The sequence below is a fragment of the Herpailurus yagouaroundi genome, unplaced genomic scaffold (assembly GCF_014898765.1).
Source record: "Herpailurus yagouaroundi ecotype Mexico unplaced genomic scaffold, PumYag 186, whole genome shotgun sequence".
NCBI lineage: Eukaryota > Metazoa > Chordata > Mammalia > Carnivora > Felidae > Herpailurus > Herpailurus yagouaroundi.
The window spans coordinates 45,411,535-45,438,224 of NW_024412417.1; the positions used below are offsets into that span (position 1 = coordinate 45,411,535).

A 26,690-nucleotide genomic window follows, 5' to 3' on the forward strand; every position below is an offset into this window, starting at 1 on the left:
AGCCCCCGCTGGAAGGGAACTCGGCGTGAAGGAGGTACCATCGCGTGAAGTCACCTACAGAAGCTCCAGCATCCACAGACTCTCACGTGAGCGACTGGCGGGAACAAGGACAGCCAAGAACGGACAGACACGCCCACGAGCTCAGCCCCCAAAGGGCACACGACGTTACCGGACACTTCCATGGTGTTGCTCCTGGACATACCGGTGGAAAGGCTAGTGACCAGACTTTCAGAGTTTACTCTGCCAGTTACTAGAGGAACTTTGGTCCAACAACACACTAAGTTCTACAGGGAGGTACAGAAGACGTACCACAGGAGTGGGAAGAACATTGTGCCAGGGTCAGAGAAGATGGTACGTCACATGCCCCTGACTTGATTCAAACCTAAGTCTGGGTGATTCGAAAGCTCACGCCTGTGCCTGCTTTCAGTAAGAACTCAGCATCTCAGGCCCCAAACAGCTCAGCAAGTAGAAATGCTGACCCCCAATACTATCAGCTGCTCCCCCATCTTGACTGCAGGAGCAGTGGGGGTGGCCGGCAGGTGGTGGACTTCCTGACAACATGGTGTCCTGGGAGGAAGGGGGCCTTGGATGCTGTCCAGAAGGCCCCCGGGCCTTGGCGTGGCCCCGCACCACCCCCGGTCCTCCAGAGGAAGCACAGCATGAAGAGCATCATGGACACTGGGGACGTAGCCTGGGAAGCATGGAGGGTGCCAGAAACCAAGTCTAAACTTTCAACAGAGAAACCGACTGGTAAGGGAAAGGGGTCCCGTGGACTAACTGGAAATATGTATATTTAAGGATCTTAGAGCACACGGCAGGGGGCCGCATAAAGTAATTTTCTGCTTAACATTCTGGAGAAAGTCGGAGGGCATCAGGAAGGATTTCCCAAGTCATGAGGCTACAAATGGTCCAGCCACCCCAAGGAACCTGAGCAGGCTCCGTCGGTATGAAGCAGGGCGGTGGCGAACGGATACGGGTTTAGTAACAAGCGTGCATTCCGCAGATGCTCCCGGAGAGCCTCCCACCAAGAGAGCACCTCTTGTCTGAGATCTGACCCCTGCCCAGCTGGCACCCCGTAGCCCTGGACGTGCCCGCCTCATCGTTCAACACTGGGTCAGAAATGCATCTGCTCGCGCCTGGCCCCCACTGGATCGTAAGCCCCTCACACGGTGCAGGGGGTGCAGCAAACACTCGTCCGGCATCAGTTCTGGCCCTGCCCCGAAGCTCACAAAACTGCTTTTCGCGGGCAGTTTGCAGATGTGTAAGATGACAGAGAGGAATCACACCGACGGCTCCTACCCGGGGCCTCCTAGAAGCACCGATGGCATTCGGGCTCGTGAGTCTCAGTATTTCCGACAATCCATGGGAAACCACAGGTTTACCCTCCATCGGGCAAGGAGGAATGTTTTCTAAGGAATGTTTTCTAAGGAAAACATCACCTGTCCTCCCCTCGGGCTAGAACACTCTCAGCTCCGTGAGCGTGCACCAGTTACCGCGGGCTGGCAGGTATGTGGTTCTGCCTAATGAGACGAGAAAACGGGATCATCATCCTTCACTGAACAGGCTGGGACACAACCTTTTGAAATACGGGTGGACCCTGGGGAGAGAGAACGGAGAACGACGGGTTCCTCGGCAGTGGAGAGAGAAAACCCCTCAGGTGCCTGCCCACTCCTACCTTCTGAGCAACCGTGTAAACCACGGAGCAGGCCACGTGTCGTTCCTCCGCTCAACACTGCTCTCTGCATCTTCCTTCCTGGTAAGGGATCGCTTGTGAAACTTTTTTTTTTTTATGTTTTTTTATATTTGCGAGGGGGATAGAAAGAGAGAGAGAGAGCCGGGGGGGGTGCAGAGAGAGAGGGACACAGAATCAGAAGCAGGCTCCAGGATCTGAGCTATCAGTACAGAGCCCAACGCTGGGCTCGAACCCACGAGCTGTGAGATCATGACCTGAGCCAAAGTCGGAAGCTCAACCAACTGAGCCACCCGGGTGCCCATCTTGTGAAACGTTCTTAAGCGACACCAAGGCCTGATATTAAACTGCTCCTGTCCTATCAGCACACGGGAGGCCCTTGGCCCACAGACCTGCCCCGTCAGAGCCTGTGCTAGCTGGCGTGCCCCAAACCCAGCACCTGTCAGTAATGCCACAGCAGGCAAGAACATGGATGTGCAGGTCACCTTCTTCTTTGTGACCGAAATAACCAGTTTCCCGTTTGCAGGGGTCCTCAAGGGGTGAACCACAGGGGGAGGTCCAGAGATCAGCACAGAGTCACTCGGAAGCCCCTTCCAAATCTCTCCTCTGTTTTGGAGAGCTAGCGATTGTACCCCACCTTATGCAACACAGGGCAATGGATCAGTGACTTGGAGTCTGTCTGCCCCCAGCTAGGACAGGCTGGGAAGAAAGGGACAGAACCCAGTGCACCCTGAGCTACCAGCATGAGGGGCACAAGGCAGGTATTCACAGGGTGAACAAACAGATGAATGAGGGAAGGAGTGGATGAGTGAATGAACGAACGAACAGGTCTCTAACCCCTGGCCTCCCCAAGGTCATGATTTACATCCAAGCTCCAGGAAACGGGAAGCAGGTTGCCCCACAGGCTGTGACTGTCCCCTTCCGGGTTGGTGGTGGTTAGGAGCCGGGAGGAGGGGGGCCAGGGGCACACCTGGTGAAAAGCCGAGAACGGAGGGTGGGACACAGCATGGTGCGCTCTCTCCAAGGACCTAGAATGGAGCCTCGGGCACAGGTGCCCCTCAGTAGATGGGGAGCACGATGGCAGAGCTGGGGACCAACACGGGGCAACGGTGAAGAGAAGGCAAAGGGTTCTCGTTTTGATTTGGGTATTTCTATTTGTATGTGAATGTGTGAATATTTAATACTTTTGTATTAGACACCACATGCGACTACTGTAATTATGAGGAATTATTATATATACATACATGTGCATATCACATATCGTTACATAACAAACGTGCAAACGTGTAATTATTCTCGTTTTGCTTCAATTCAAAGGGCAGGTGGTCTCACCCTGAGGCTCCCCTGAAGAAAGCAGTAAAGCCGGGAAAAGGAACACATGTGTTCATGCTTCATCTTTGAGCATTCTCGGGTGGAAAACTCATCGTTTTCTACCAGCTCATCAGAGCCTGGGAGGGTGTCTGGGGGTTCCCTGTGCCGGGAAACCTCAGCAGACCGACTTCTTCCAGCACTCGGGAAATTTCTGCGTTCCTTGACGACTCTGGAACGTCAGAAACCGCAATCGCCACCTTCTGAGTCCAGATCGACAGGGCCAGCTTGGTTCCCTGGAGCTGCAGACCACAGACACCGCCGTTGACCAGGCTTTCAGCTTGGCTGGGAGTCAGGCCTGGGTTGGGGCCCCACCCTCCCCGGGCAGCGATCCAACCCTCAGCAGCCTCGTCTGCGCCCGGCGTGGAGGTGAGGGACGAGGCATGGGGGCACCCGCCACGGTGTCCTCACCGAAGCCTAGCCTATCCAGGCCCCCAGACTCAGATCTGGCTCCTCGTCTTCCCGGCCGTGTGGCTGTGGGGAAGGAATTTAGAATCTCTGGGCCTCGGGGGCGGGGGGGAGGTAAGAGTCACAGCGATCACGGCAGCTACCTCGTAAGGACCCCTCAGCATAATGCCAGGCGTGCAGTAAAATCGTAATAAACGCTAAAGAATGCCTCTCCTTTCTCCTTTCTGGTCGAATCTCTCAGGAGCCTTGCCGGGGGTGGGGAGTTCTCGCGTGAGCTAAGCAAAGCGGTGCCAGTGGGCACCGGGGCCGGCACAGGGAGCACGCTGGCATCCCCTCCCATCCGCAAATCGTACCAGCCTGGCTACCCGCCTTGCCTTCTTGAAGCCAGGATGACAGGGCCCGGCCTCTGTGCGGGCTCCCTGGCTCCTGCCGCGGCGTGATTCGTCGTCTTCCTATGCAGCTGGCACGGTGCTCCCGAGGTAGACGCGTCAATCATTAAACCACTATTTGTTCACGTCCCGGAGAGGCGGGCGACTTTGCCTCCTCCACAAACATGCCTGGAAGACCAGCGGGCCTACGTGGTTACCCTGTCACCAGGAGCAGGCCCACAGATCAAAAGATAGATAGACAGACAGACAGACAGACAGACAGATAGATAAAAATAGGCCCAGAGACTCTGTGATTCTGGGACCTGAAGCCTCAGACGACAATGGCACCACCAGGTCGCAGGTCGACCTGGAGATGCCCAACAACGAAAAGCAGGAATTGCCAACTTGGCCTCTCGTAACGGTTGTGTCGGGCGCTCAGCACACACGGGGATCTGAGCCCCATACCTGACTTCCGACATCAGAACCCCAGTGAGGCAGGGGTCGGGACCTTGTGCTTACCCTTCAGGAGATTCCAACGCGGCAGCCTTGCACCCGCGTCCTCCATGGGACTAGCTGGTGAGAAGCCCTCTCAGGTGCCGGGCACGCAAGAGCTGCTGGGCAACAGGCACGCTCTTCTTCCGGAGGGCCCGGCTTGGCCCTGGTGTCATGGGGCCACCGTGAGACGGAACCGACAGGTCCTGAGGAGACCCCCGAGCCACCCTGTCCATCAGCAGGCACCGCCAGCACGGGCCTCCCACAGAATCGTAAACTGGGCGACGTTCTCCTCCTCCCGGGGCCGAGGAGACGCGAGGTGGTGGTGCCCACAAGCAGGAAGGACGCAGGACACAGCAAGCACTGCAGCGGCTTCCCCGGGCTACCTCATCCGTCCTGGCTCCCGGGTGGAAACCCCTCCTACCACCGCATCCTCGGCACGTCGGGCGTTTGGGAACTTGGGGGGCAGACGCTGGGCAGAGCTGCGGGTCGAGGACTGAGCTGGGAGGCCCCAGGCTGGGGGCAGAAACATGCCCAACTTCAGTGTGCCTTTCCTCACGGTTTCTCCTTCCACCTGGAACCTTGTGAGGACCTGTTGCCGACCCGCCGGGGACTGCATCCCGAAACCATCTCTGCTCCCCCGGGGGATGGACCTCACGGCCCTTGGTGCTCCCCCAGCCTCCCTGACGAGGGGACAGGGCGGTGAGCCCACCCACTCCCGATGCAGCCTGGGATCCGTGTGGGCCCCTGCTCTCCCCAAGCCCGCTTGGGCCTTCCCAGAGCTCACCTGTAAGGCAGGCCGACAGCAAAGTGGTCAGACTGGGGACGGAGGGGGCGGGCAAAGGGGCTTAGGAATGTCTTTTCTCAAGAGAAGCCACATAATCATGTCTGAACGCCGTCACCAATTGTGCATGTGACAGGCTTGCTTCCAGAATTCACTTTTGCCCATAGTAAAACCTGGTGCTTGACAGCAAAAGGCCAGGACATAGGAAGTTCAGGCAGAGCCAGCTAAGGCGCAAGACCGTATGCATGCATGCATGCATTCATTCATCCATCCATTCATTCAGAGTCGTTTTCTCAACACTTGTGTGTCCGTCTGCCCATTTGTCCTCATTCCTTTGTTCATTCACGCAGTCATTTCTCACTCAGATGTCCTCTGAGCACCTGGCGGGTGTCTGGTGTGCTCGGCATGAGGACACAAAGTGACTCTGCCACACCTCTGCCCTCAGGGAGGCTCACGGTCAGACAAGAAACAGGGCCACAAGTGTAGGAGGAGCCAGCTGGGAGGCCTGGGAGCCCAGGGCAGGGCTCAGAAGGATGGGGTCCCCGTGCTGCATCCTGAGAGGAGAGCGGGAAGGTGCGTGGGGCCCTCCGGGCAGAGGTGTCCGGAAGCTGTGTGTCGGCCAGCATGGCAGGAGGAGAAGAGGGCGACCAGCCCTGGCCCCGGAGGTCCCACTAGTGTCTGCCCTGAGGACAATGGGAGCCAGGGGGCACGTGAAGTAGGCAGAAAGTGTTTAGAAATACAGGCAGGGGGACAAAGCACTACGGCTTCCCGTGTTCACGAGGAACATGACACGGGTCTCACGGTGCGGCCTGACAGCAGCTCTGCGACATGAACTCAGGAGAGTGGGGGCCCCCACGGCGAGCAAGGGCAGCAGCGGGAACCCCAACCTGCCTACGAAGGTCAGTCCAGTGCCCGCCGACGGCCGCGTGCAGGGACACGCCAGCCGGGGAGGCTTCGGGGGTGCCTCGCGTGCCCCCAAGAGTCAGGAGCTGGGCGCACGGTCCCTTCGGTCTTCTGCCACCCCTCGGTCAAGGGTGAAGCCCCTTTCCGATCGGGAAGAACTCATCAGCCGCTGCCACGGAGCCTGCGGCGGGGGAAGGGAGCAGCCAGCCCGAGTGAAGGCGCGAAGGAGCCAAGTGGCCTGCCTCGTGGCCCCCCTGCCTTTCAACCAGTCACTGAACAGACCGCTGTCCCAAGGATAGGAGGCCTTGCCACCTCGGAAGTGCTCGAAAAAGAATACTTTTAAGTGAGTCCGTGTACAAATGGGACCAAGTGGTCACAGCACATAGCGGGAAGAAGGTGTGATTGGGGCTTTACTTTGAAAGTAAAACTTAAAAAAAAATGATGAAAACAAGTTTACTTGAGGTGAGTTGATAAAATTCAGGTCCTATTCACCATAGGTGCCCATCCTTTACAAGGGCAAAGAGTCCGTTGTGATCGCTTTTTCCGGTACCTTTCTCACCAGCGTGTGTGAGAGCACAACACGGCACGCTTACCCTGCACTCGACCCCACGGTATGACTGCAAAGGGGGCCGCTTCTGCACGGCCCTAGGAATGCCCCTGAGGCCCAGCTCCCTGGGACCTCAGCGGCCTCCCCAGCCGGCGTCAGGCCCCTGCAGGCCTCCTCCTCACCGTCAGCTCTGCCCCACGGGCCCTCCTTTGCCCAGGGCTGGGGGCAGGGCGTCCAACAGCAGCTCTCCCCTATCGTTTTCACCCACTTCGAGAAACTCTGCATCTTTGCCAAGGTTTGCAATGTGCCTGGCAACCGGTTGACATTTTCTCTGCATTCTACTGTCAAATGTTCAGAAGCTGGGGGCAGGGGACGGCACTGGAAGGGTGGTGGCTGCACGGGAGGAGGCGTGGAAGAACGTGCACGGGAACCCACGCTACCGTGATCCTCACCTGTGACACGGCCTGCACCCGCGGGGCCCTGAACACTGAACGACGACACGCTGCACATTCCAGAAGCACAGCAGCTTTGCCCAGGCCAGAGCCTGCGAGCAGAGTGGAGGTCCAGGTCTGCTAATGCCGGGCACACCACCCACACCCCTCCGGCCACCCCATCCTCACACCGCCTACAGGCCACCCCGTGGCCCTGGCTCATCCTGCTGTCCCCACCTAGGATCTTTCCCTGTTTCTGCACACTGAAATCCTACTAATTCTAGCCCTCTCTCACAGGTGACTTCCTCCACCACGTCTCTGCTCAGCCCCGGACGAGGCACTGAGAACATTCTGTATTTGCAATGCCACACGAGTGACGCCTAGGCCAAGCCCAGGAACCTGGCGCTTCTCCAAGGCTGGAGCTCCCCCCGATCCCTTGCCCCATCCTCCAACACCTGGCCCCAAGTCAAAGTTCAAGAAGTGACTCTGACTTGAACTGAGCTGCAGGGTCTGAAGCCCAGATGCCCCCCAGGCGGCCACAGAACCGGATGGCTTCCTTGAGTGCTGGGGCACACAGGAGAGCCCCTCACACCATGCCCTTCCTGTTTCCACGTATTTAGAAGCAACAATCGATACCGCTCACTGTCCTGATGACCTACAGAGACATTAAGTTAAAGCAGGGCCCTCCAGTGCTTACTAAGCAAAGCTGGGTTTCCGCATAATGAAGTTCATGTTTCCAAAAATAGAAAAGGTGTGTGGGTGATAACATGCCACGGCTTCAGAAAGCAGGGGCATTAATGTTTCCTCGTAATGATAGCATGGCAGGCTTGGTGTCTGAGAAAGGGAACGGCCACCCAGAGACCATTCGGCGTGCGGCTCTCACCTTTGCACACACGGAGCAGGCACTGACACCACTTCTGTCCCCATGCAGCCAGCAAGGTGCACATGAGCTGCTGAGGACGGGTATTTTATCTTTGTACTTCCAGGGCTCCGCCCAGGGCCTGGGGCATCCAGAGGCACTGAACACAGGCTCCCTGCATGACTGAATCAATGACCGTCTCAAGCTCTTCATTAACCAAGTTTATCTGGTTTTCTAGAGATAAACCCACATCTTCTCCAAATTAAGAACAAGCTCATGAAAACCACCTGTGGAACGACAATACAGGCCCCAGTCCTAAAGAGACGGTCACAAGGTTCCTGGAGGCAGAGGAGGGCAATGTGCCCCTGGGAGCGGAGTGTCACCGAGCAAGGCACATCGTCGGTGGCTCTGATTTTCCAACACAAGCCCCCGAGGCTGGTCCGCACAGGAGACCAGCACCGGGGGATGCAACTCATGATGAAACGCAAGCTGTATATTCTCACTGTGGTTTCTCAAGAGCTCAGATGGGTTTTTAACAAAACTTGGCCAAATTTAAACCAATCTGTTGCACACCAAATACCGGGACTAGAACAGACAGTCCAATCAGAGCAATTCTTCCTGCCCGCCCTCCCCGCCCGCCGCCGTTCTGAGCGCCGATTGTGTGTAACTGTCCCAAAGGTGCAGAAAACCCCAGTATTTCCAAGTCTGCAGTGAAGCCTCCCACCGCTCAGGCCGCCTGTTACGCCCGGAAGCACTCGATCCTACATGAGACCCTGGGCCCTGACTTCGCTTCAGAAATTAGAGACCACGCCAGTCTGTGTCCGAGGCCTCATGCGAAGTGCCCCGAGGGGTTGGGAACCCAAAGAACGGATGGATTCGGGCCTCAGGAAGATCACACACAGATAAGTAGCTGCTGCCCAGAAGGGGAAGCGGGTGGTCTCCTGGGAGGGCGGCGGTGAGGACCGGTGAGCGGAGCTGCAGAATCTCGGCTGGGATGGGCCCGGGCACGAGGACACCGGCTGAACGGGCAGGGAAAGCAGAGCGCTGGACATCACCGCGCACCGTGCAGGCTTCAGGCAGGCGACCACGGAGAGGTCCTCCTGCTTTTTGTGACCTCCGACCCGTGGCAGCGTGGCCTCTCTCCACGGGGGACCTCGCCCACTCCTATGGCCCGTGCCCGTCTTGCTCCCCTACCTCCGGAATGACCTCTGTCCTGAACCTTGGAACCAGAGTCCGGCCCCAGCCGTGTGCAGGTCTGCCCCTCTACTCCGGGATGAGGCCTGCACGGATTCGTCTGTGTTCCCACCATCCACCATCTCCTCAGGCTTGAAGGAGAGGAAGATTAGCAAAGGGAGACAAACATGTTCACAACCCACCGAGAAACACACTCCAGTGTGAAACTCCCCGATGGCTGGGTGGTGAGCCTTCCTCCTGCTCCGGGCAACCAGCCTCCGTTCCACACCCGGCCTGGGCCTGCCCATGCAGAGCCCTTAGGTAATTCCCTCAGGGTTATGAACGAAGAACCTTCCATCTGTCAGGCCCAGCACTCCATCATCTCTGCTCACGCTGGGCCCTCCCCATCTTCCTACAAAGTTCTCCTCGGAACAGAATCTGCCCCTATCAGGACCACATCCCTTCCTCCTCCCGCAAATTCAGTGTAGGTCTAGTGAATTGTGACCAGGGCTAAGCTCCTTCTGTGTCCCATACTGTACATAAACTCTCTTACACCCTCATGTTTTTCAGATCCACGCACAACCCCCATCCCTTGCCATGATCTCACTTCCTGTTTCACAAAGAAAACACAGGCCACCAGTGGGACCCCTGCGTCTTCCTGCTACAAAATACATGCCCCAAATGTAACCGGACCTCCCTAGATTCCCTGTCACCTGCCGACGTGGGGGCTTAGCCTCCTTACACACCAGGGCCAGCTGGAACGGTCATGCCTCTGTGAGACGGTCAGCTCCCTGGCGACAAGCTGGGAACCTCTCCTGCATGCTGCTAAGTCCTGAGCCCTGAGAGCAGAGAGGTTTTGACAATCCTGACGATATGCTCCTGGTCATCCAATAAGCCAGTATTGACACTAAGGGCTGAGCCCAAACCCAGCACTTTCCATCAAGCAGGCTACACTGCCTTCAGCATCTCCTACCAGCCCACTGCCCTTGTACCCCATTTCTCGCCCAGAGCTGGGCTCACGGTATGTGCGCAGGAAGTGAGTGTTGAGTGAATGAGCCCCCTGCACAGAAGGGGCTGGACCCACCTCGGCCATCTGAACATAGCTTACCGCTAGATGAGGCTGGAAGGAACATGCCAGCCTACGGGTTCCAGGAAGCCCGTGGCCATGGCAGAGAGGCTATCTTGCACCAATCCGTGGCTGCACCTCTGTACTTTCTGTCAAGCCACCCACACGGAGAGGACACCTGGTTTCCACGGGCGCCCATCCTAGACCAGAGGAGCGTGGATGTGCCTGGGGCCCCGTGGCACTTACAAACCAAGGGATTCAGAGCAAGAGCTTTAGGTCTCTGAGCCCCGGTCTCCCTACGTGACAAAGCGGAGGCAGTTTCGTCTACGCAGCTGTCCAGCCCGTGGCCACCACGTCGTGACGGTGCTTCGCTCCCACCCCCTTGTGAAAGCAGGCTCTTCACTGAGAACCAGCCAACTTCTGGGTGGGCCTGGGGGGGAACATGTGGAAGAACTGGTCGAGTCTCTGGAAGGGAACACAGAACCTTGTTTCCATGTGGGTTTGTCATCAGATTCTCAGGAGTCCTCAGCACAAGATACCTAGTCACCACTGTCGTGTCTGGACACTTCTCCATTTGCGGACAACACGACGTCACCGGCCACTCCTGCTCTGCAGAGGCCACGTGTACATTCTGCCATCACCTTCCCCACTCTCGTTCGCGTTGGGACTGTGGTCCATCTGCAGACTCAGAGACCAGGTTCTGCCGGCCAAACAATGAACCTACCCTCATGGAGGGAAAAGGTCCCGTCAGGAGAAGCCAGGCTCTTGACTCTGAAGGCTGTGCTCCCCCTGATCTGCTGTGATTTCGGAAGACGGGCTGACGCCTGCATTTTGTGGCCCCACCAGGAGTTACACATCCACCATCAGGGGAGATGTGGCGAACTCGTTTCAAGCTAAGGAGCTCATCCTCCGACAGAACGGACATCTCTGAGAGCGAAGGTTATGTGGCTATTTTTTTCCAGCTGTTGGACTGGATCAACGGTCCAGGGACGAATCGCCAGCCAAGGGCCTGGGGGAGGAGGCTGTTGTCAGGAGCTGCCTGAGGAAGGTCAGGAGGCTCAGTCTTTGAAGTAGGCCTGACTGCTCAAGGTCTGGCTTCAAAGTGGCCCGGAGGCCAGCGCTTCCTTCTCAGGTCCTCAAGTGGGAAGGAGCTATTTTTCCCCCAAACCTCTCAGTACTGCAGACTAAGCTGACCCACATTTGCTTCCAGACCTTTTTTTCCTTCCTAAGAAATTAAACAGCTTAATTTCAAACACATTCCCTTAAGCATCTGCTCTGTGCTTGTTTAGCACATTCTGAATAATGCAGGGCAGACAAAAAACGAGGGTAAGGCACAGCAAGGCCAGCAGCCTGTCCCTGTCCTCTGATGGCAGCCCAGGAAGAGGGACAGACCAGAAGGGGACAGGCTGGGGTCCAGGGTGCTGGGTGTGACACGAGGGAGGTGAGGTGACCTCCAGGCCCCGCTCACACTGGCCCCACAAGAGCTCTCGGCCCTGAGCATCTCCCTGCACCGCTCACTTCCGGCAAGACTGTCTCTGGAGGGAGAGGGGAAGGAGCCTCAGAGCGGGAGCACTCGGAACTGGAAACCAGAGTTTCTACACCCAGACCTGTGTTCTTCCTGCTGCTGGTGGCGCCTGGTGGGGGTGGGGACGGCTCAGACAGGGTCCGTGAGTGACATCAACTGGAGGGAGGTCATCAGGCCGCCTGGCCTCCATCGGCTCAGCCGTACACAGGGGCCGGAGCATAGCTCGGAGGTGGTGGCCGTCCCACCACGAGGGAGCACGGCCCCTCTCCCTTCCCCAGCTGACGGGCAGCACAGCTCGGTGCAGTTCCGGGAAAACGACCCAGATCCATCCTACTTCATGGTGTTTGATTTGAAGCAAGTTGCCAAAACGTGAGCTTCTCCATCTGCCACAGGGGAAATGTCTGTGGCTCTGGATGGTCCCCAGATGCTAGCCCCAGAGTATGGGGAGGGCTAGTGCCTGCCCCCCACCTCCAGACCACCCACCATCTTCCAGGGCCTTACTGAGACGTAGGCGTGTGAGAAGGGCCCTTTCCACTTGGCCTGCCTTCCTTCTACAGCCTGGTGTGCCGGGGGTGACTTGGTCACCCCTGTAGCATGGACAGACGGCCCGAGACACCTCCCCCACCTCCTGGCAAGAGCCGGGAAGCCCCCTCCTCTGACCCGGAAGCTCCTCATGCCCTGTCTGGGTCCAGGGACCCAGAGGCCAAGCCCTGCGCCCTTGTCTCAGTCGATGCTTCCAAAACTACTGACAAGACGTCCTGCAGCTCATCTCCTCCGTGAGAAGAAGCCGCGGGACTCGAACTTAACACAGAGTGCTGGAGCCAACAAGTGGCATGGCTCCTGCGTGCCCTTCAACTCCGAATCCTGGGCCTGGCTCAGCTCCTGGCACCGACCCGACACGCTCACAATCCGCCTCCCTGAGAAACCGTGAACGAATCCCTGTGCACACGAGCAGAGGATGTGCTGCCCCAGGCCTGGCCTCCACGGGCTCCCGGTGGCACCACCAGGCTCAGGAAAACAGAGACGGGGGTATCGGACCTGACGCACCCCCGGGAGCACCTCCCATGCTGAGTGAGCACAGCCTCTTGGCTGGAGGTTCCCCTTCCTCCGCGGGTGGGCCCCCTGCGGCTTTGACACCTGGAGCTCGGCCTGCCGGGTTGCGAGGCGCCAGGCCCCGCGAGGGACTCAGCTTCTGTGTGGTGCATGGAGCCAAAGGCGGGAGCCAGGAAGGACGGCGGGCACCCCGTTCCGAACGCGCCCTTGACCTTCCACGCCGAAGACTCTCGTACCTTTGCAAAGGGCTGAAGAGGCAAGCTTGTCAGCGCGGGGACGGCGGAGGCGCCCCGGCCACCACCGCGCATACCCAGGGCTCCCTGTCTCAGACGCAGCCTTGGTTTGAGCGCTGCAGCTAAAAGCACACATGGGACGGAGGAGCCTGGGAGGGGCGCGCATGGCAGTCGGCCCGTTCTCCCCACGGCAGGCTGCAAACAGGATCGGAACAAGGGCAACAGTTAATCCTGCCCGGAAATGCCAATAAACCCTGTGCTTGCAGCAAGGACCGAAGCATCGGGGGCCCAGGAACGGCACTGCCCACCAGCGGGAGCCCCAACGCCATCCCCACCCTGAGTGAGCCGGGCACAGCCCCTCGGAGAGGGGTGAGTGTGCCCGAGCCGGGCACAGCCCCTCGGAGAGGGGTGCGTGGGGCCTGGCATATGAGCTACTTAAGGACAGGCCTCATTTCCCTAAAAGATGCCTTGCAGGGCCACAGGAGAAAAGCAGGTAGTAAATACATACATTTATCACCGGTTGGCTGTGGATCCTCACAGCCACGTCTGGGTCTTAGATCAAGACAGTTGCTAAGGCCACAAAGCTGGGACGGGAGCCCTGAGCAGCTGCCTCCCAAGTCTGCCCGGAGGCGGAGGCAGAGGTGAGGGAGTGGGGCCACCGTCCAGGAGGAGCTGGCTGCTGCGGGCCTTGCTGCCGGTGGCTTAGCAAGGACACGGCCCCAGCGTCCTACCGCTCACCTGCACTTCTCAATGCATGTGGGCACCCACCGTGTCCCCATCTCACCAGGCGTCCTTGTTCCCTTCCGGTGGAAGCCGTGCAGTACCCACCCGCAGCCCTCACCGGGCCTCGGGCCCAGGCACCAGGTCTTGGGAAGCAGGCAGCCTGGGGGCACAGCGGAGGGACTCGGAGGCCTGCAGTTGATTTCCTGGCCAGGAGACCTTGGGCGGGTCGCCTCGCCCAGGGCTCTCGTCTGTAACTCTGTGACCGAGTCCAAGGCTCTGATGTGAACGGATGTGGGAGCACTTTGTGAGCTCATCCTCAGGGACCGAAGACATGGGCACCGGTATCAGGCATCTTCTCCAGTGAAGCAAGAAACTAGAGAGGCAGAGCCTGCGTCTACACTTGAAGAGTGTCCACACTAGAGGGGGAGGCCTGGGTGAAGTGACTTAAGACGTGAAGGACACCACCAGCCCAAGGGCACAGAGCTGGCACGGCCTACACGCGAGCATCGCGTGTTCACACACAGGCCCACACTTGCCGCGTCCCTGCGGAGGACACCCAGGGCGGGGGTGACGTGATGGGGGCTGGGCCGCACCGGGAACCTCCCCAAGGGGACCTGAGTCCTGGAGGATCTGAGGGCTAGGGACAAGGAGAGGCCGGCAAGGCTGCTGATGGGCCACCGGGCAAACGTGCAAGTGACCCTCTGGCAGAGGCTCCTCCCTCCTCAGGGCTCCCACGGCACCCCTGGATGGCAGCAGCCTGCGAGACGCCCCGCGTGACCAGACGAAGCCCAGGGGTGAGGGGCAGGAGAGGGGAGGGGGTGCATCTCAAATGCAGGGGCTGACAGGACCTGGACGGGGAAGAACCACCACCATCAGGACATCCTCCGGCAGCAGCAGGGACGCGGTGACTGGAGGAGGAGGGAAAGGGGCAGGAGGCAGCGGGCGAGGCGGGCAGCCGGTGGAGAGGCCTTTGTGATGGACAGCCGATGGGTGAGACAGGTCTGGGCTGCGGGGAGCGGCCAGCCTCGCGCGGAGGCCCCAGCACAGCAGCAACGGGGACGGTCTTCACCAGGTGAGCCCCCAGGCTGCCGCAGCCCCAGCCCGCATTCAGCAGGATAACCAAGGCCCGGTTCCCAGCAAGGCCCTGTTTAACAGCCAGGGCTCCCGGCAGCCCGGAGGATGGGGGAAACGTGGTCAGAGGACTCCTTCCTCTCCTGCATGACCTCCTCTACCAGAAGCCCTTAGTGCCCCGGCCTGTCCACCCGGACATCCACCCGGCCGGTGCCCGAGGACCTTTCCCGTGTTGTCCTCGGACGAGGCATCCAAGAAAGCGGGACCTCACTGACGGGTACGGTAAGTCCTGGCTGGTCCGCATCCGGACACCCCGTTCAACTACACTGAGCTCCAGCAAGAACATATGTTCTCCCCCAAGCCCCGCATTCAGGGACTGGGAAAGGCCTGCAGAATCCAGAGAGAAAGGTTCATGCAGTGCAGAAGCACCAGGGGCTAAAATTTACTATCATGTGAAGAAACAATGGAAGATGAGAGAAAGACTGAAATGTCCACCTCCTGGGACAGCAGGTCTCGAAATTTCTTGAAATACAGTCTTCCTGAAGGTACAGTGAACACCCAGGCAGTGTGACAGAGCATAAGCCCCATGGTTGGCCCCAGACAGACACCGATCCCAATGCCAGCTCTGTGACTTCCCGGCTGGTGACCGCACAGCTGCTGGTCCCCACCTGCAGGAGGAGAGGTACTCTGCCTGAGGGGTAGCAGGCGCGTCATGCAGGGCGGGAGGGAGAGCCGAGAGCACCTGCACCCATGGGGAACTGCATGGCCACAGCCCCAGACAGACCCCTGCTGCCAGGGCACTGGTCCTGGAGGAAAAGCCTCAGCAGATGGCAAGTCCAGTATAACCATCGCTCATGGCCTCTGACCTGGGTGGAGGCAGGTCATTTACCCCACCCCCGAGAGTCCTGCCCCAGCCACTGGTGACGAAGGTGACTTATGCCTCAGCCAAGTGCTGTGTCCATGTGCCAGGGGAGGGCAGGCGGCCACCAGCATCCCAGGACACGGAAAGTATCATCAGGCCCAGGAGGGCGGCGTGAGGCCGCAGGGAACACGTGTCGTATGTGACCTCTGCCTGGCAGGTCCTGTGACCCTGGAACCATGGGCCTGACTTACATCTACACGAATTAGCACCAGTTCAAAGCAGCCGGCTCAGGTCTCTGGGTTCCATGTGGTCAGGTGGCAGGAGCAGAGGAGCAGTCGTCACCACGGACGCCGTCCCCGTGGGGTCTGGCGGAAGGCTGCTCTCAGGGCCCAGAGCCGCAGGCACCCTCACAGATGCCTAGAGAGGCTCTCCTCCATGAAGTCAGGTCGTTATGTCTGCTGGGAACACAGCCTTCCTCCCCAACGGGTCCATGAACTCCTCGAGGAAAGGGACTATTTCTCTCCCGCACTCACTCACCGAGTATTCGCTCAAGGCTCACTACTTACCAGTCACTCAAGCAGCAGCTCTGTGCCCACTCCATGCCAGGTAAGGAGCAGGCCGGGGTGTGGGGATGCAGACGTAACTTGGAGCTCCCAGAGAGCCTGTGACAGGCACGGATACCCCCAGGAGAACCGGGAGAGCTCCGGGGCTGGGGGAAGAGTGGAGCCCAGGGAAAGGGGTGTTGGAGAAGAGTATACGCCTCACGCAGGCCCGGAAGAATGAATGAGCACGACTGACCAGCCAGGAAAGGCAATGGCAGGGGCGGGGGCCTCACCTCACATCACAGGCAGCCTGGCAGAGCCCGGCCCCCTTCCTGCATAAGCCGAGTCCCGAGGCCCCAGGGAGGGTGGTTGTTGGGGGCATCTGCATGACAGAGCGGCCCCACGCAGGACACCAGGGCCCAAGCGGGGGGGAAGAGGGCGCCCACATAAAGGGCAGCCTGGCCAGGGTCCGGAGCATAAGCTGGGGTGTCCGCAGGGCAGGGCCCCTTTGCTGAGAGGCCGAGATCCTGTGGGGGAGGGGCTACAGCAGGTACTTGCAGCCAGTTTCTCAGTGCCAAGGGAGAGGGGCACTTTTTATTTTCTTAAGTATTTATTTATTTTTGAGAAAGAGAGACAGAGTGTGAGCATTTTGAGAGACAAAGTGTGAGCAGGGGAGGGGCAGAGAGAGGGGGAGACACAGAATCCGAAGCAGGCTCCAGGCTCCGAGCTGTCAGCACAGAGCCTGACGCGGGGCTCAAAATCACAAACCACGAGATCGTGACCTGAGTCGAAGTTGGATGCTCAACGGACTGAGCCGCCCAGGCGCCCCTGGAAAACACTTTAAAGTTGGATTGCAAACCAAAATCCAACTCCTTGCTTCATCTAAGAGAACCACATGCGGGAAGAGAAAAGGACATCTTCAATGTTTAAAATAGAATGACAGGCAAAGGCATCCCAGCCCAACTAAAAGTAGGCGGGGACAAGAGTAATCGTATCAGACGGAACAACAAGCACTGAAACGGACAAAGAAGGGCACTTCAAGGGATACAGGGCGCAGCACAATGAGGACAAGGAGGATATCTATGCACCACAGATCACCCACACTCGTCCTGCGGACCCAGGGCCACCGCACCCGTAGACAGAAGTCCCCTCAGGGTGAAGAGGGCCCACAGTAGCAGCGGCTGTAAGACACCTCTCAAAGTCTGTGGCGGTTCAAAGTGAGCGTCCTAAAGACCTAAGCAACGCAATTAATGAGGGAATTGAATGGATACGTGTTGCAAAACAGTATATTTAAAACCAGGAACATGCTTTCCTTTTCATCGTCTGTGGTGTGTTCACAATGAATGAAGCACAAAGAAACCTCAGTAAACTCTCAGAGGTGAAAACAGCACTAGGATGGTCACAATTCCCTCACATTACAAAGTCAGCACAAGTTCAGGAAACAGAACACCTATGTTTTCAAGGACCCTGCGGACAAAGAGGAAACAAACTAAAATTGCACAATGCCTGAACCATATCAAACGTGGACATGTCAACTATCAGGACACAGGTAATGGGGTAATTGTAGGAAAATTCATAGCCTTAAAATCATTGCACTACTAATAGGACATTTTAAATAAATGGACTCAACAGCTGGCTCCATAAGTGAGGAAAAACTAACAGAGTGAGCCCACACGAAGCAGCAGTGTGAGGACGGGAACGGCAGGGACTGACTTAGAGAAGGGAGAACGGATGGGGAGGAGATCATCGGTTAGCCGGCTGAATCAAGAAAAAGAGGAGGAAGAAAAATTATATAAAAGAAACCAAACTGAGAAAATGACCTCAGGTGAAAAGGCAGTTGAATACCAACAGAAGTTCAATGTTTAAAAAGCGAGCTCCTTCTGAAGCTCCGTAAAAACATGAAAGGTGTTCCACAGGCACAGGGTTCCGACTTTGCAAGTAAATGGTCTGGTGCACGATAGTACGAATGCAGTTAAGCCTCGAATTGTACACTTTAAAATGGCCCAGATGGCATATTTATGTGTTTTTATCACAGTTTTAAATAAAGATGAGAAAGAGAGGCAAGAAAATGACATGGAAGCAAATACCCAAGCAAATATTAAAATATACTATCAACCCATAATAGTTACGAGGGTGGTTCTGCCTCATGGGTGGAAAAAGATCCATGGAAGAGAGTCCAAAAATGTTCCTACACACGAGAAAAATGACACTGCTTATTAGTGGAGAAAGTTTACCATTAAGTGACTTGGAGACAATTAAACAGTTTTCTGGGAAGAGAGGCTCCATGCCTCGTTCCTCACACCTTAATAAATTCCAGATCAAGAGGAGATCTCAGTGTTGCAGTGGATGAGCCCATGAAGCATGAGAATTTAAAATATGCATATAATCTAGAGGAGGGAAGTCTTTCTAAGCATGACACAGAAACAGAAGATATTTTTAAAGAGCTTGCTAAATTTAAAATAAGCGACTTCCAGCTTGTCTCGCTCATGTGAGGACTGGCACGCTTACTTGTTCCGACAATGTTCAGGAGAGCGAACGACCAGGAACCACCTAAGGGCTGGTCAGAAGGCGGAGTACGGACAGAAGAATGTGGCCGCTCCGTGTGGGCGGCCAGGGGAGGGTACCCAGGACCTGTCGGTAAGTGAGGAAGACAAGTGGCAGGACTCCCTCACGGGCTCCCCTGGGGGAGGAAAATGCAGCAGGCTCTGGCACAGCTCGGCCTGTGGGATGGGACGGCTCCGGGGGGGGGGGGGGGCCGGGGAGGGGGACGGGGCAGGACAGAGACTCCACACACAGCTTGCTGCACCTCCCCAATTCTGAAGCTCGTTTGTGCCTGTTTATTTTTGCAAAAGCAACAGACCAAATGCGGAGTGTGTGGCCTCGAAGGGGTTACACTTAGACGGGAGCTTAGCAGGAAGCTTCCGATCAGAGTCTCTCCCTTTGAGGCAGGGGCACAGGCCTGGAATCACTCCTCACTCTGCCACCCGCATGCACGCCAGGGATGGGGACGTGAGCTTTCTATAAAACGAGGGTGGTCTTTCCAATCTCTCAGGGTTGTCGTGGGGACTGTGTGGCTTGGGGCACGTTCAGCGCCAGCAGACGTCCACCCCAGGGCATTCTCCACACAGGTAGTGGTGCTGATTTCGCTGGTACAAGTTTGAGAGCTGGGACATTTCTTGGCTTGGTGGCTCGGGTCTGTCATAACCAGGGTGCCTGGCCCACTTGTGCTGGGCAGGGAGGTCTCCCAACTCTTTGCCCATCAGGGACTGGAAACCTGTCGCCTGGCACCCTGGAGATCTCAGACCTGGAGATCTCCTTTCTTCTCAGAGCTTGACAGCCGCACACACACCTGTCCTTTCTCAGCACCTGTGGAGCAGGGGCACGGTGTGTAGCACGTGCACTGGACCTCTCATCTCCTCTTGGATGGCCTGTCCTGGCCCAAGGGGCCACAGGGCACCGGGGAGACCCATACACCACACTGCAGAGACATGAACCTTGATTTCCCAGATTGGGAGTCAAAAGTTGAAAGGCATGGCCCCGTGGCCCATCCTCCCATGGGCAGAGACTTACTGCAGAAATCTTCTTCCAGAAGGAAGGTGGCTCTTAAAGAAAGCGGCAGGCAGCTGACGGCTGGGGGGCCCAAGGCAGCCCCCCTGCGCATGGCCCAGACGGGCACCTGGAAGGGGTTCAGTAGCCATTTGCTGGGTGGACGGCCGGGTGACTGGGGGCAGCACAGGGCATGTAAGAAAGCACCACAGGTCTGCAGAGAACCCTGGATCACAGGGAGCAGATCAGATGCGGAAGTAGCAACTTTGGGGACAAATTATATGGTCTTTTCACTCACCAGCTTCTCCCGGAAGATACATAACGACGCCAATCTCAGTGGGTGATTACGGAGAGTGAGTGAGGGGACAGAGAAAGCGACCACGAACTGTTCCTGACGTGCTGCGGTAAGCTCTCCACAAAGTTACTCTTTGGGGGGACATCATCACAAGAAAGCAGTGCTCCCAAACATTATTTTACAACTAGTATGCCTGGGACCAAGGAGAAGATTGGGGTGGAGGGGGGCGGGGGAACAGGTGGGAAGACGGGTCTCACAGAGGTGCCTGGCCCCACAAAGCCTGCCTCACCGGTGGGCCTGTGTACTAACACTCTCTCCCGGGCACAGATGCTTGGAGAAATCCACAGCCCTGTGCCATTGCCAAGTTCCCTGGGAAAGAGGCAGGGGTCAGCAGGCAGGCTGGGCCTCCAGGGAGGCCTGGGCCACCTGCGGCCATGTGTGGCTGTCGCCTGTCCTGCCGGATGGCTGGCTGGAACCTGCCTCTCCACGTGCCCTCTCGAGGCGTCTGAGACACGACATCACTTGCTGACTCACCACAGCCATTGCGCACGACTCTCAGGTCGGAGACAAACTGAGCTCCACAAGGCCTCCACATGACACATGTGCCAAAAAGACACTCTGCCGAAGTGTCCCCATGATGCAGCCCCGCCTCGAGGCAAGGACAGCCTGGCTTCCTGGACCCCAGATCCAGATTCCTGAACAGGGTTGCCGAATGCAGCGGGTGCCACGGAGGTAGGAGGATCAATGTTCAGACGCGACAGGCCTGCAGGTGGTTCTGTGCCTTGTCCCCAAATGCAGGGCTGGCCCCTCTGGAACAAGGTGGCTGCAGGAGTCTGGTTCCCGAGCTGCCTCTGGCCTCTGCATCCAGGATGCCAGGCTGTGTGTGGATGGTCTGTTAAGCCACCTGGGTCCACCCACATCAGACCAGGAGTGTCCTGAAGGCAGGGATGAAGTGGAACTTCTATCTGGGTCCCTGGCACCTGGGACAGTGCTTGCTATAGACTGGATGGTCAAGTAGACAGCTATCCACTGAGTGAACGTACAAATCCCTCGATCCAACAATCTAGGTTTTCCCCATAACCTTAGGTGACAGAAATCCCTGAGCACCTCCTACCCTGTAAGAGGAGAACAGTGAGTAAGGCCTCGCAGACTCACACAGGTTGGACAAACCGCACGGAAAGTGTGGACCCCGTGTCGCGCTCTCCAAAGGTGAGGGCGTTGTTCCCTGAGGCAGGACACCAGTGTCACATGTCTGCTGGTCCCCAGACCTGTGACTCTCACACCCGTGCGCGCAGCCGGCACATCATAGCTCGGGTCGGGGCCGGAGCGCATGGTGGGGCTGGCTTGATGATGACTCAGAAGATGTGTGCTCAAAATATCCACTGCCTAACGTAGCCAGCACCTAACCTGTACTCCCGGCTGTCAATGAAAGCACAGACCATCCCTGATATACCTAGGAAGCTACAGAAAGTGTCATCAGCTGAGGGAGGTGGCAGGGGGCACAGTAACGGGACACTGAAATCAGTGTGGCAGACCGCTTGGCCTCATTTGTCACCACACCCGGCACCTACGGACCAGAAGGGAAACGGCCCTCAGGGCAGTCAGGGGACCCTGGGCTCTGCCACCCGCCCTGTCCTCCCGCCTGGCGGGCAGGGCAGTTTCCAGCCAGAGACGGGAGCACCTGGGAAGCTGCAGCCCAGTGATGCTGACCTGGGGTCCCGCCCTAGCCCCGCCCTGCCTCTGGATGCACCCCAGAACCCCAGCTTCCTCCTCCCCATGACCAACAGGCAGCCAGCAATTCCGCGGTCCCCCACCCGCCTCAGAGGCAGAGAAGCGCGACCTCACTGGGATCACGGACATCTCCATAAACCCTCACTAAGGACCTGCTGCCGTCGGGGCCTCCGTAAGAGACCGAGGTTCAGAGGATTCGTCCACTTGCACGAGGACGTCACACACGAGGAAGCAGCAGAGCGGAGGCCAAGATGCATGGCAGCCTGGTGCCAACAGCGTGCCCGTCCACGCCAGGTGATGCCACCATCACACACAGATGCCGACACGTTTGTGCTCTCCAACTGCCCCATGAAACAGTAACGACTTCAGAGATTCCTTGCAGAGGGACTGACCCCCAAACACGGAAAAGCTCTATGTGCAAGCCGCTGCATGCAACCTGCAGAAACATGAACATCTCAAAACAACCCAAACATCCAACAACAGACCAAGCACTACGTGACCTCGCATCCGTCTGATGAGGTTACCACTAGGCCTTTAACAGCGAGCATTCGACAGGCCTGTGATACAGGAGATACGTTTCGTCAAGTAAAAAAAAAAAAAAGAAAAAAAAAGACGCAATATACAGACACAGTCTGGGCATCTCTATAAACAGAATTTAAATTTGGGGATAGCAAAAAGGCTTAGAAATACACAAAAGTTCAATGAAATAGAGGTTGTTTTGGAAGCTGGGAAGAGGGTCATTTTTTTCTGACCACGTTTCTGATTTTGCCTGGCTTTCCGCAGTGAGAATATATTCTTTTTATCGAGTCATCTGGTGGAAAGGTCCAGATTCCAGTTGAGGGCGTCTGCCTTTGAATGTGGATCAGTCACCCCTCAGTGGGGCGGTGCCGGACAAGACGGCTGACGTGGCCGAGCCGCAGCGTCCTCGTTTAGGGAAGGACACGTGCAGCACGCGAGGGTACCAGAAGTGACCATGTGGGTCCTTGTACCTCGCCTGATATGTTATACACACGTGCAGAGTGGTGAAAGTAACAGGCTGGATGTTGGGTGGCCCACCTGAGCCTGCTCTAAGTCAGAGAGAGGACCCTGCCGGCACAGGCCAAGCCGGCCAGCGTTCGGGCAGGTGAGTGAGGGCCCGGCCGGGCTAGGCCACCTGTGCAGCACAATCTGGACCCCCTCAGGTTGGAGGGGGGCCCAGTCATGGGGCGGGGGCGGGGCAGACCCCAGGCCTGCCTGCCATGAGGAAGGGGGTATAACCTGCGGGGTTATGGAAGGGGGGGCACTGGCACGCGCAGCGGCCAGGGAGGAAGACCCTGTCCACTGTGGATGAAACCCAAGCCCTGGAGGCAGGGTGGTCTGGGTGTCTGAGCCTGCTCAGCTATCCACACCTGGTGGAAACAGCTGGCTGTGTCCAGGTAAGCAAGAGATCAGACATTCCAACCTGGAAAAGTGGGCTGAGGGAAGCCCCCCATGGTGCAAACACTGATTCTCTGCAGAAACACCCCCTTCCTTCCACTCAGGCTGGACGCACGAAGGAGCCCCTTGGGTGTAAAAGGCCATCCATTCACTGCTGTCACGTCAGCAGCTCACGGACTCCCGCCGGCCTTCATCTGTGGGAGCAGGGAGCCGGGCAGCGAGGAGAACCCCCCCGCCGCAGTATGTGGGGGGTCTCGCAAACTGATGGGGGAGGAAGGGAAGGCCAGGAGAAAGGTTTTTCTCTTCAAGCCCCTGGGACAATTCCCATGTGTTTCTAGCAGGCAAAAGGAGGAGATCATACTTTAATTAACCAGAGAAAAGACTTGACACTAATTACAACAATATCTGGGGTATAAAAAAAAAACAAAAAAACACACAAACTGCTTGCTCGCATCTGACCTAAAATAGATTATATAATGAAACTGTTTCCAGAAAATAATGAAGCCTCGCACTTCAACAAAAAGACACTTAGCTTGTTTCTCAACAAAGCAGTTTTGACTCCTATTTGGGAAGACCCAGGCCAGGGAAACGGCTTCTGGTGCAACAGGAAGCAGACATTTGGAAAGATTGCTCCAGGTGAACTCACGGGCCGGGGACCCAGTCAGGGTGTTGACCACACAGGCACCCTTCCGGGCTGACCCCGTGTGAAGCTGTCAGAGCAAGGAGGCTGCACACCTGCTCGCGTCCGCCACGCCAATCACTCAAGACCCAAACGCGGAGGGGGGACGCGGCCACGCACACGAGGCCAAGTGCCGCCACGGAGGAGGTCGGACTCCGCAGCGGCTAGGACCACACGGGGTCTCGACGTCCACCGCCACACGCGTATCCGGAGGGCGCTGACCCTTTCACGGGTCCGTGCTGACGGGACACGTCTGAAGACGCACCCTCGCCGTGGCCAGCTGGCCCACGCAGCCGCGCGCAGGAGCAGATGCGGGCGCGGGGAGGGCCGCGCTCACCCGGCGGGGACCGGCAGGTACTCACCCCACTGCAGCGGGGCCAGCTGCAGATGCTCCAGGACAAGCTGGCTCAGGAGCCCTTCCACGCTCGCCTCGCCGGTGCGCTTCAGAGACGGGTGAGAGCCAGTCAAGGAAAAACCTGTTCCCGCCGAGCCCCAGGGACAGGAGGAGGAGTTCTGGAAATTTCTACAGACTCCCACACGGGAACCCTCCCACAGCAGATCCAGGTCCCCCCTTGTTCACCAGTGATGGCCCAACCAACCACTGAGACGTGACCTGCGGGTGGAAAACAGGCATATAAACATGGCGAGTGCCTCTGTCCCTTCAACCTACGTCAAGTAAAGCCTCTGCCGTGTAAAGAAGGGAATCCATCGGGATCATTCTGATCCAACAGCTATTCTCGCTGGCGGAAATAAGGAAAACGGAAGTCGTTTTTCCTTAATGAGGCAAACCATGGCTCATTGTTCAATGTAACCCGATGTGTTTCTGGACACGTGTTGGCTTCATGCTGGTTTCCTGTCTGTCGTGCTACACGTCTTGATGTAATCACACATATTACAAATGGCTCACTTAGGCCAGTTCGTAACTGAGGAAGTCAAGGTTTCTCAGCAAGTACCAGCGGATGAAGAAATTAGGTTTAGGAAGGCAGAAAACAGATGTCTCCTGGGCGCTAATATTCAACAGCCAACGTGGCGCTCAGACACAGACCCGCAAACCTCTTTCCCTTTTCCTACGTGAATTTAAGCCACAGAATGTAAGTTGCAACCAAAAGGGAAGAATTCAGTTCCTGACACTCTTCCCTGATTAGGGAAGTGAAAAGAAAACCCTCTTCTTTCTGCTTTTAGCAAGTTAACTGCACCCAGGAAACACATCGTGGCTCTAATCCAAACCATGGGTGGACATGCATGGAGGATGCCGAAATAACTCAGGAGCTCGAACCTGGGAGGCTTACATCTGGGTGGAGATGACAGCACAGGGACAGGGGGCCGTGCCCAGCAAGACGGAGGGCAGCTGTGTGGGGACGAAGCCACGCAGGCAGGGCAGATCAGGGCCCAGGGGGAGGCACAGAGGCACCAGGGCCCCGAGGAACAGAGACTAGAGCTCCCAGTCCTTCCTGCCGAAGGGCCTGGCACACGGGGGCCACGTGATCATCTGGATGGGAACGTCTGGGTGCAGGGACACTGAGAGCAGTGAGGACACACCAGCCAGGCACCCAGGAAAGCTCGAGAGGGCAGGGCTGAGCGCGCACGGCAACAGGACTCCGCAGGGAGAGTAGGCCGAATGGTGCAGTGACGCCGGGATCCCTGCCTCCCACTCCGCCCCTAAGTCCTTCTTCGGCTATTTAGGACTTCTTCCAAAACACCGTGTGCTCTCTCTGGACTCCATGCTTCCCGCAGCCATGCTGTGTTCCTAGAAGTGCTTCTCCCTGCCCTCCTCCCTCAACTCTCAAGCCCTCCCTGAGCCCCGTCCCTGCTCTGAAGGCACTCCGGCCTCCCCGTAGCAGCCCGCCCCAGATGTGCCCACTCTCCAGTGCTCAGCCTAGACACCAGCCCAGCAGCTGCATGAGGGCCCAGCCCTCGTCCTGGGACCTACACAAGGCCCTAGAGTTGGTCGGTGGATTCTGTCTGATGAATAAACAAACTCAAGATGGTTACACGTCCTCGACAGGTGGTACAGGAGCCCACAGCCCTCAACACGCAGCCCAGAGGCTGCAAGACCCGGAAACTTCCCTACCCTGAGCCCAGTGCCTGCCTCTAGCCAGTGCCCTCTGCAGACGCTCGGCCCCAAACTCCAGGGAACCCGTGCTGCTTGCCCCCACCACACCAGCCCGGACATCAGCTGGGCAGGCGTGAAAGCAGGCTCCTTTCGGCCAAGCTGAGCTCCCCAACAGATGTGGGAAAACACGGGGCACTGCGGCCCGAGCCAACGGCACCTGCCCCCTCTGTCCCTAGAATGGTGGGTTCTGGATACCCTCAACCTGGCTGTGAGTCCTGGCACGACCACTGACACGCACTGGTCAGTCTACCTACGTTCCTGGGTCTATTTCCTCACCTGTGAATGGGCGTAACAGCCCACAAACTTCACAGGACTGTCCTGAGGAATAAATGGAACTGCAGTCCGGGCCACGGTGAGCACGCCATAAATGTCCCGTCCACGCAGACCCCTCCCCGGGCCCTGACGACGTCGTGCCTGGTGCGCGGCCAACCCCACAGCGCCAAGCACTGTGAGCTCCCATGTCTCGGAGGCCTTGGAGTCAGCAAGCTCATGGGGACAGCTCTCTCTCTCCCCCCCGCCCCCCCCACCGCCCTCTAGGAAGGCAAGCACGGTGGTGCTGGGGACTTATCTCCAACAGAAGAGGAAACTGAGTCCTTGGAGGCAGCGAGCGTTGGTGCACACACCCGACCCCAAGGCCCCCTGGCCCTCCTGCTCCCTCAACGTGGCAATGGGGTGGCATTCCCGAGCAACCCCGCGGATGCCCTGGCCCCTGGGTGTGTCACAACCGCTCAGTGTCCTTCCGTCCTCAGGCCACATCCCAGTGAGGGGAGCCCACTTCTTGGCACAGAGTGTGGGGGCATGGAAGCCACCTG

The 26,690-nt window shown here is 57.7% G+C and overlaps 1 protein-coding gene across 6 annotated transcripts in view; it reads right to left on the reverse strand.

Moving 5' to 3' along the window:
* Nucleotides 1–26,690, reverse strand: part of TRAPPC9 (trafficking protein particle complex subunit 9) — a 578,288-nt gene that overhangs the window by 94,098 nt on the left and 457,500 nt on the right. For all 6 annotated transcript variants that reach the window (XM_040494495.1, XM_040494496.1, XM_040494498.1 and 3 more), the window contains one exon: nt 24,128–24,218. In XM_040494495.1, the coding sequence (XP_040350429.1) occupies nt 24,128–24,218 (91 nt within the window). The remainder of the gene's footprint in view (nt 1–24,127; nt 24,219–26,690) is intronic.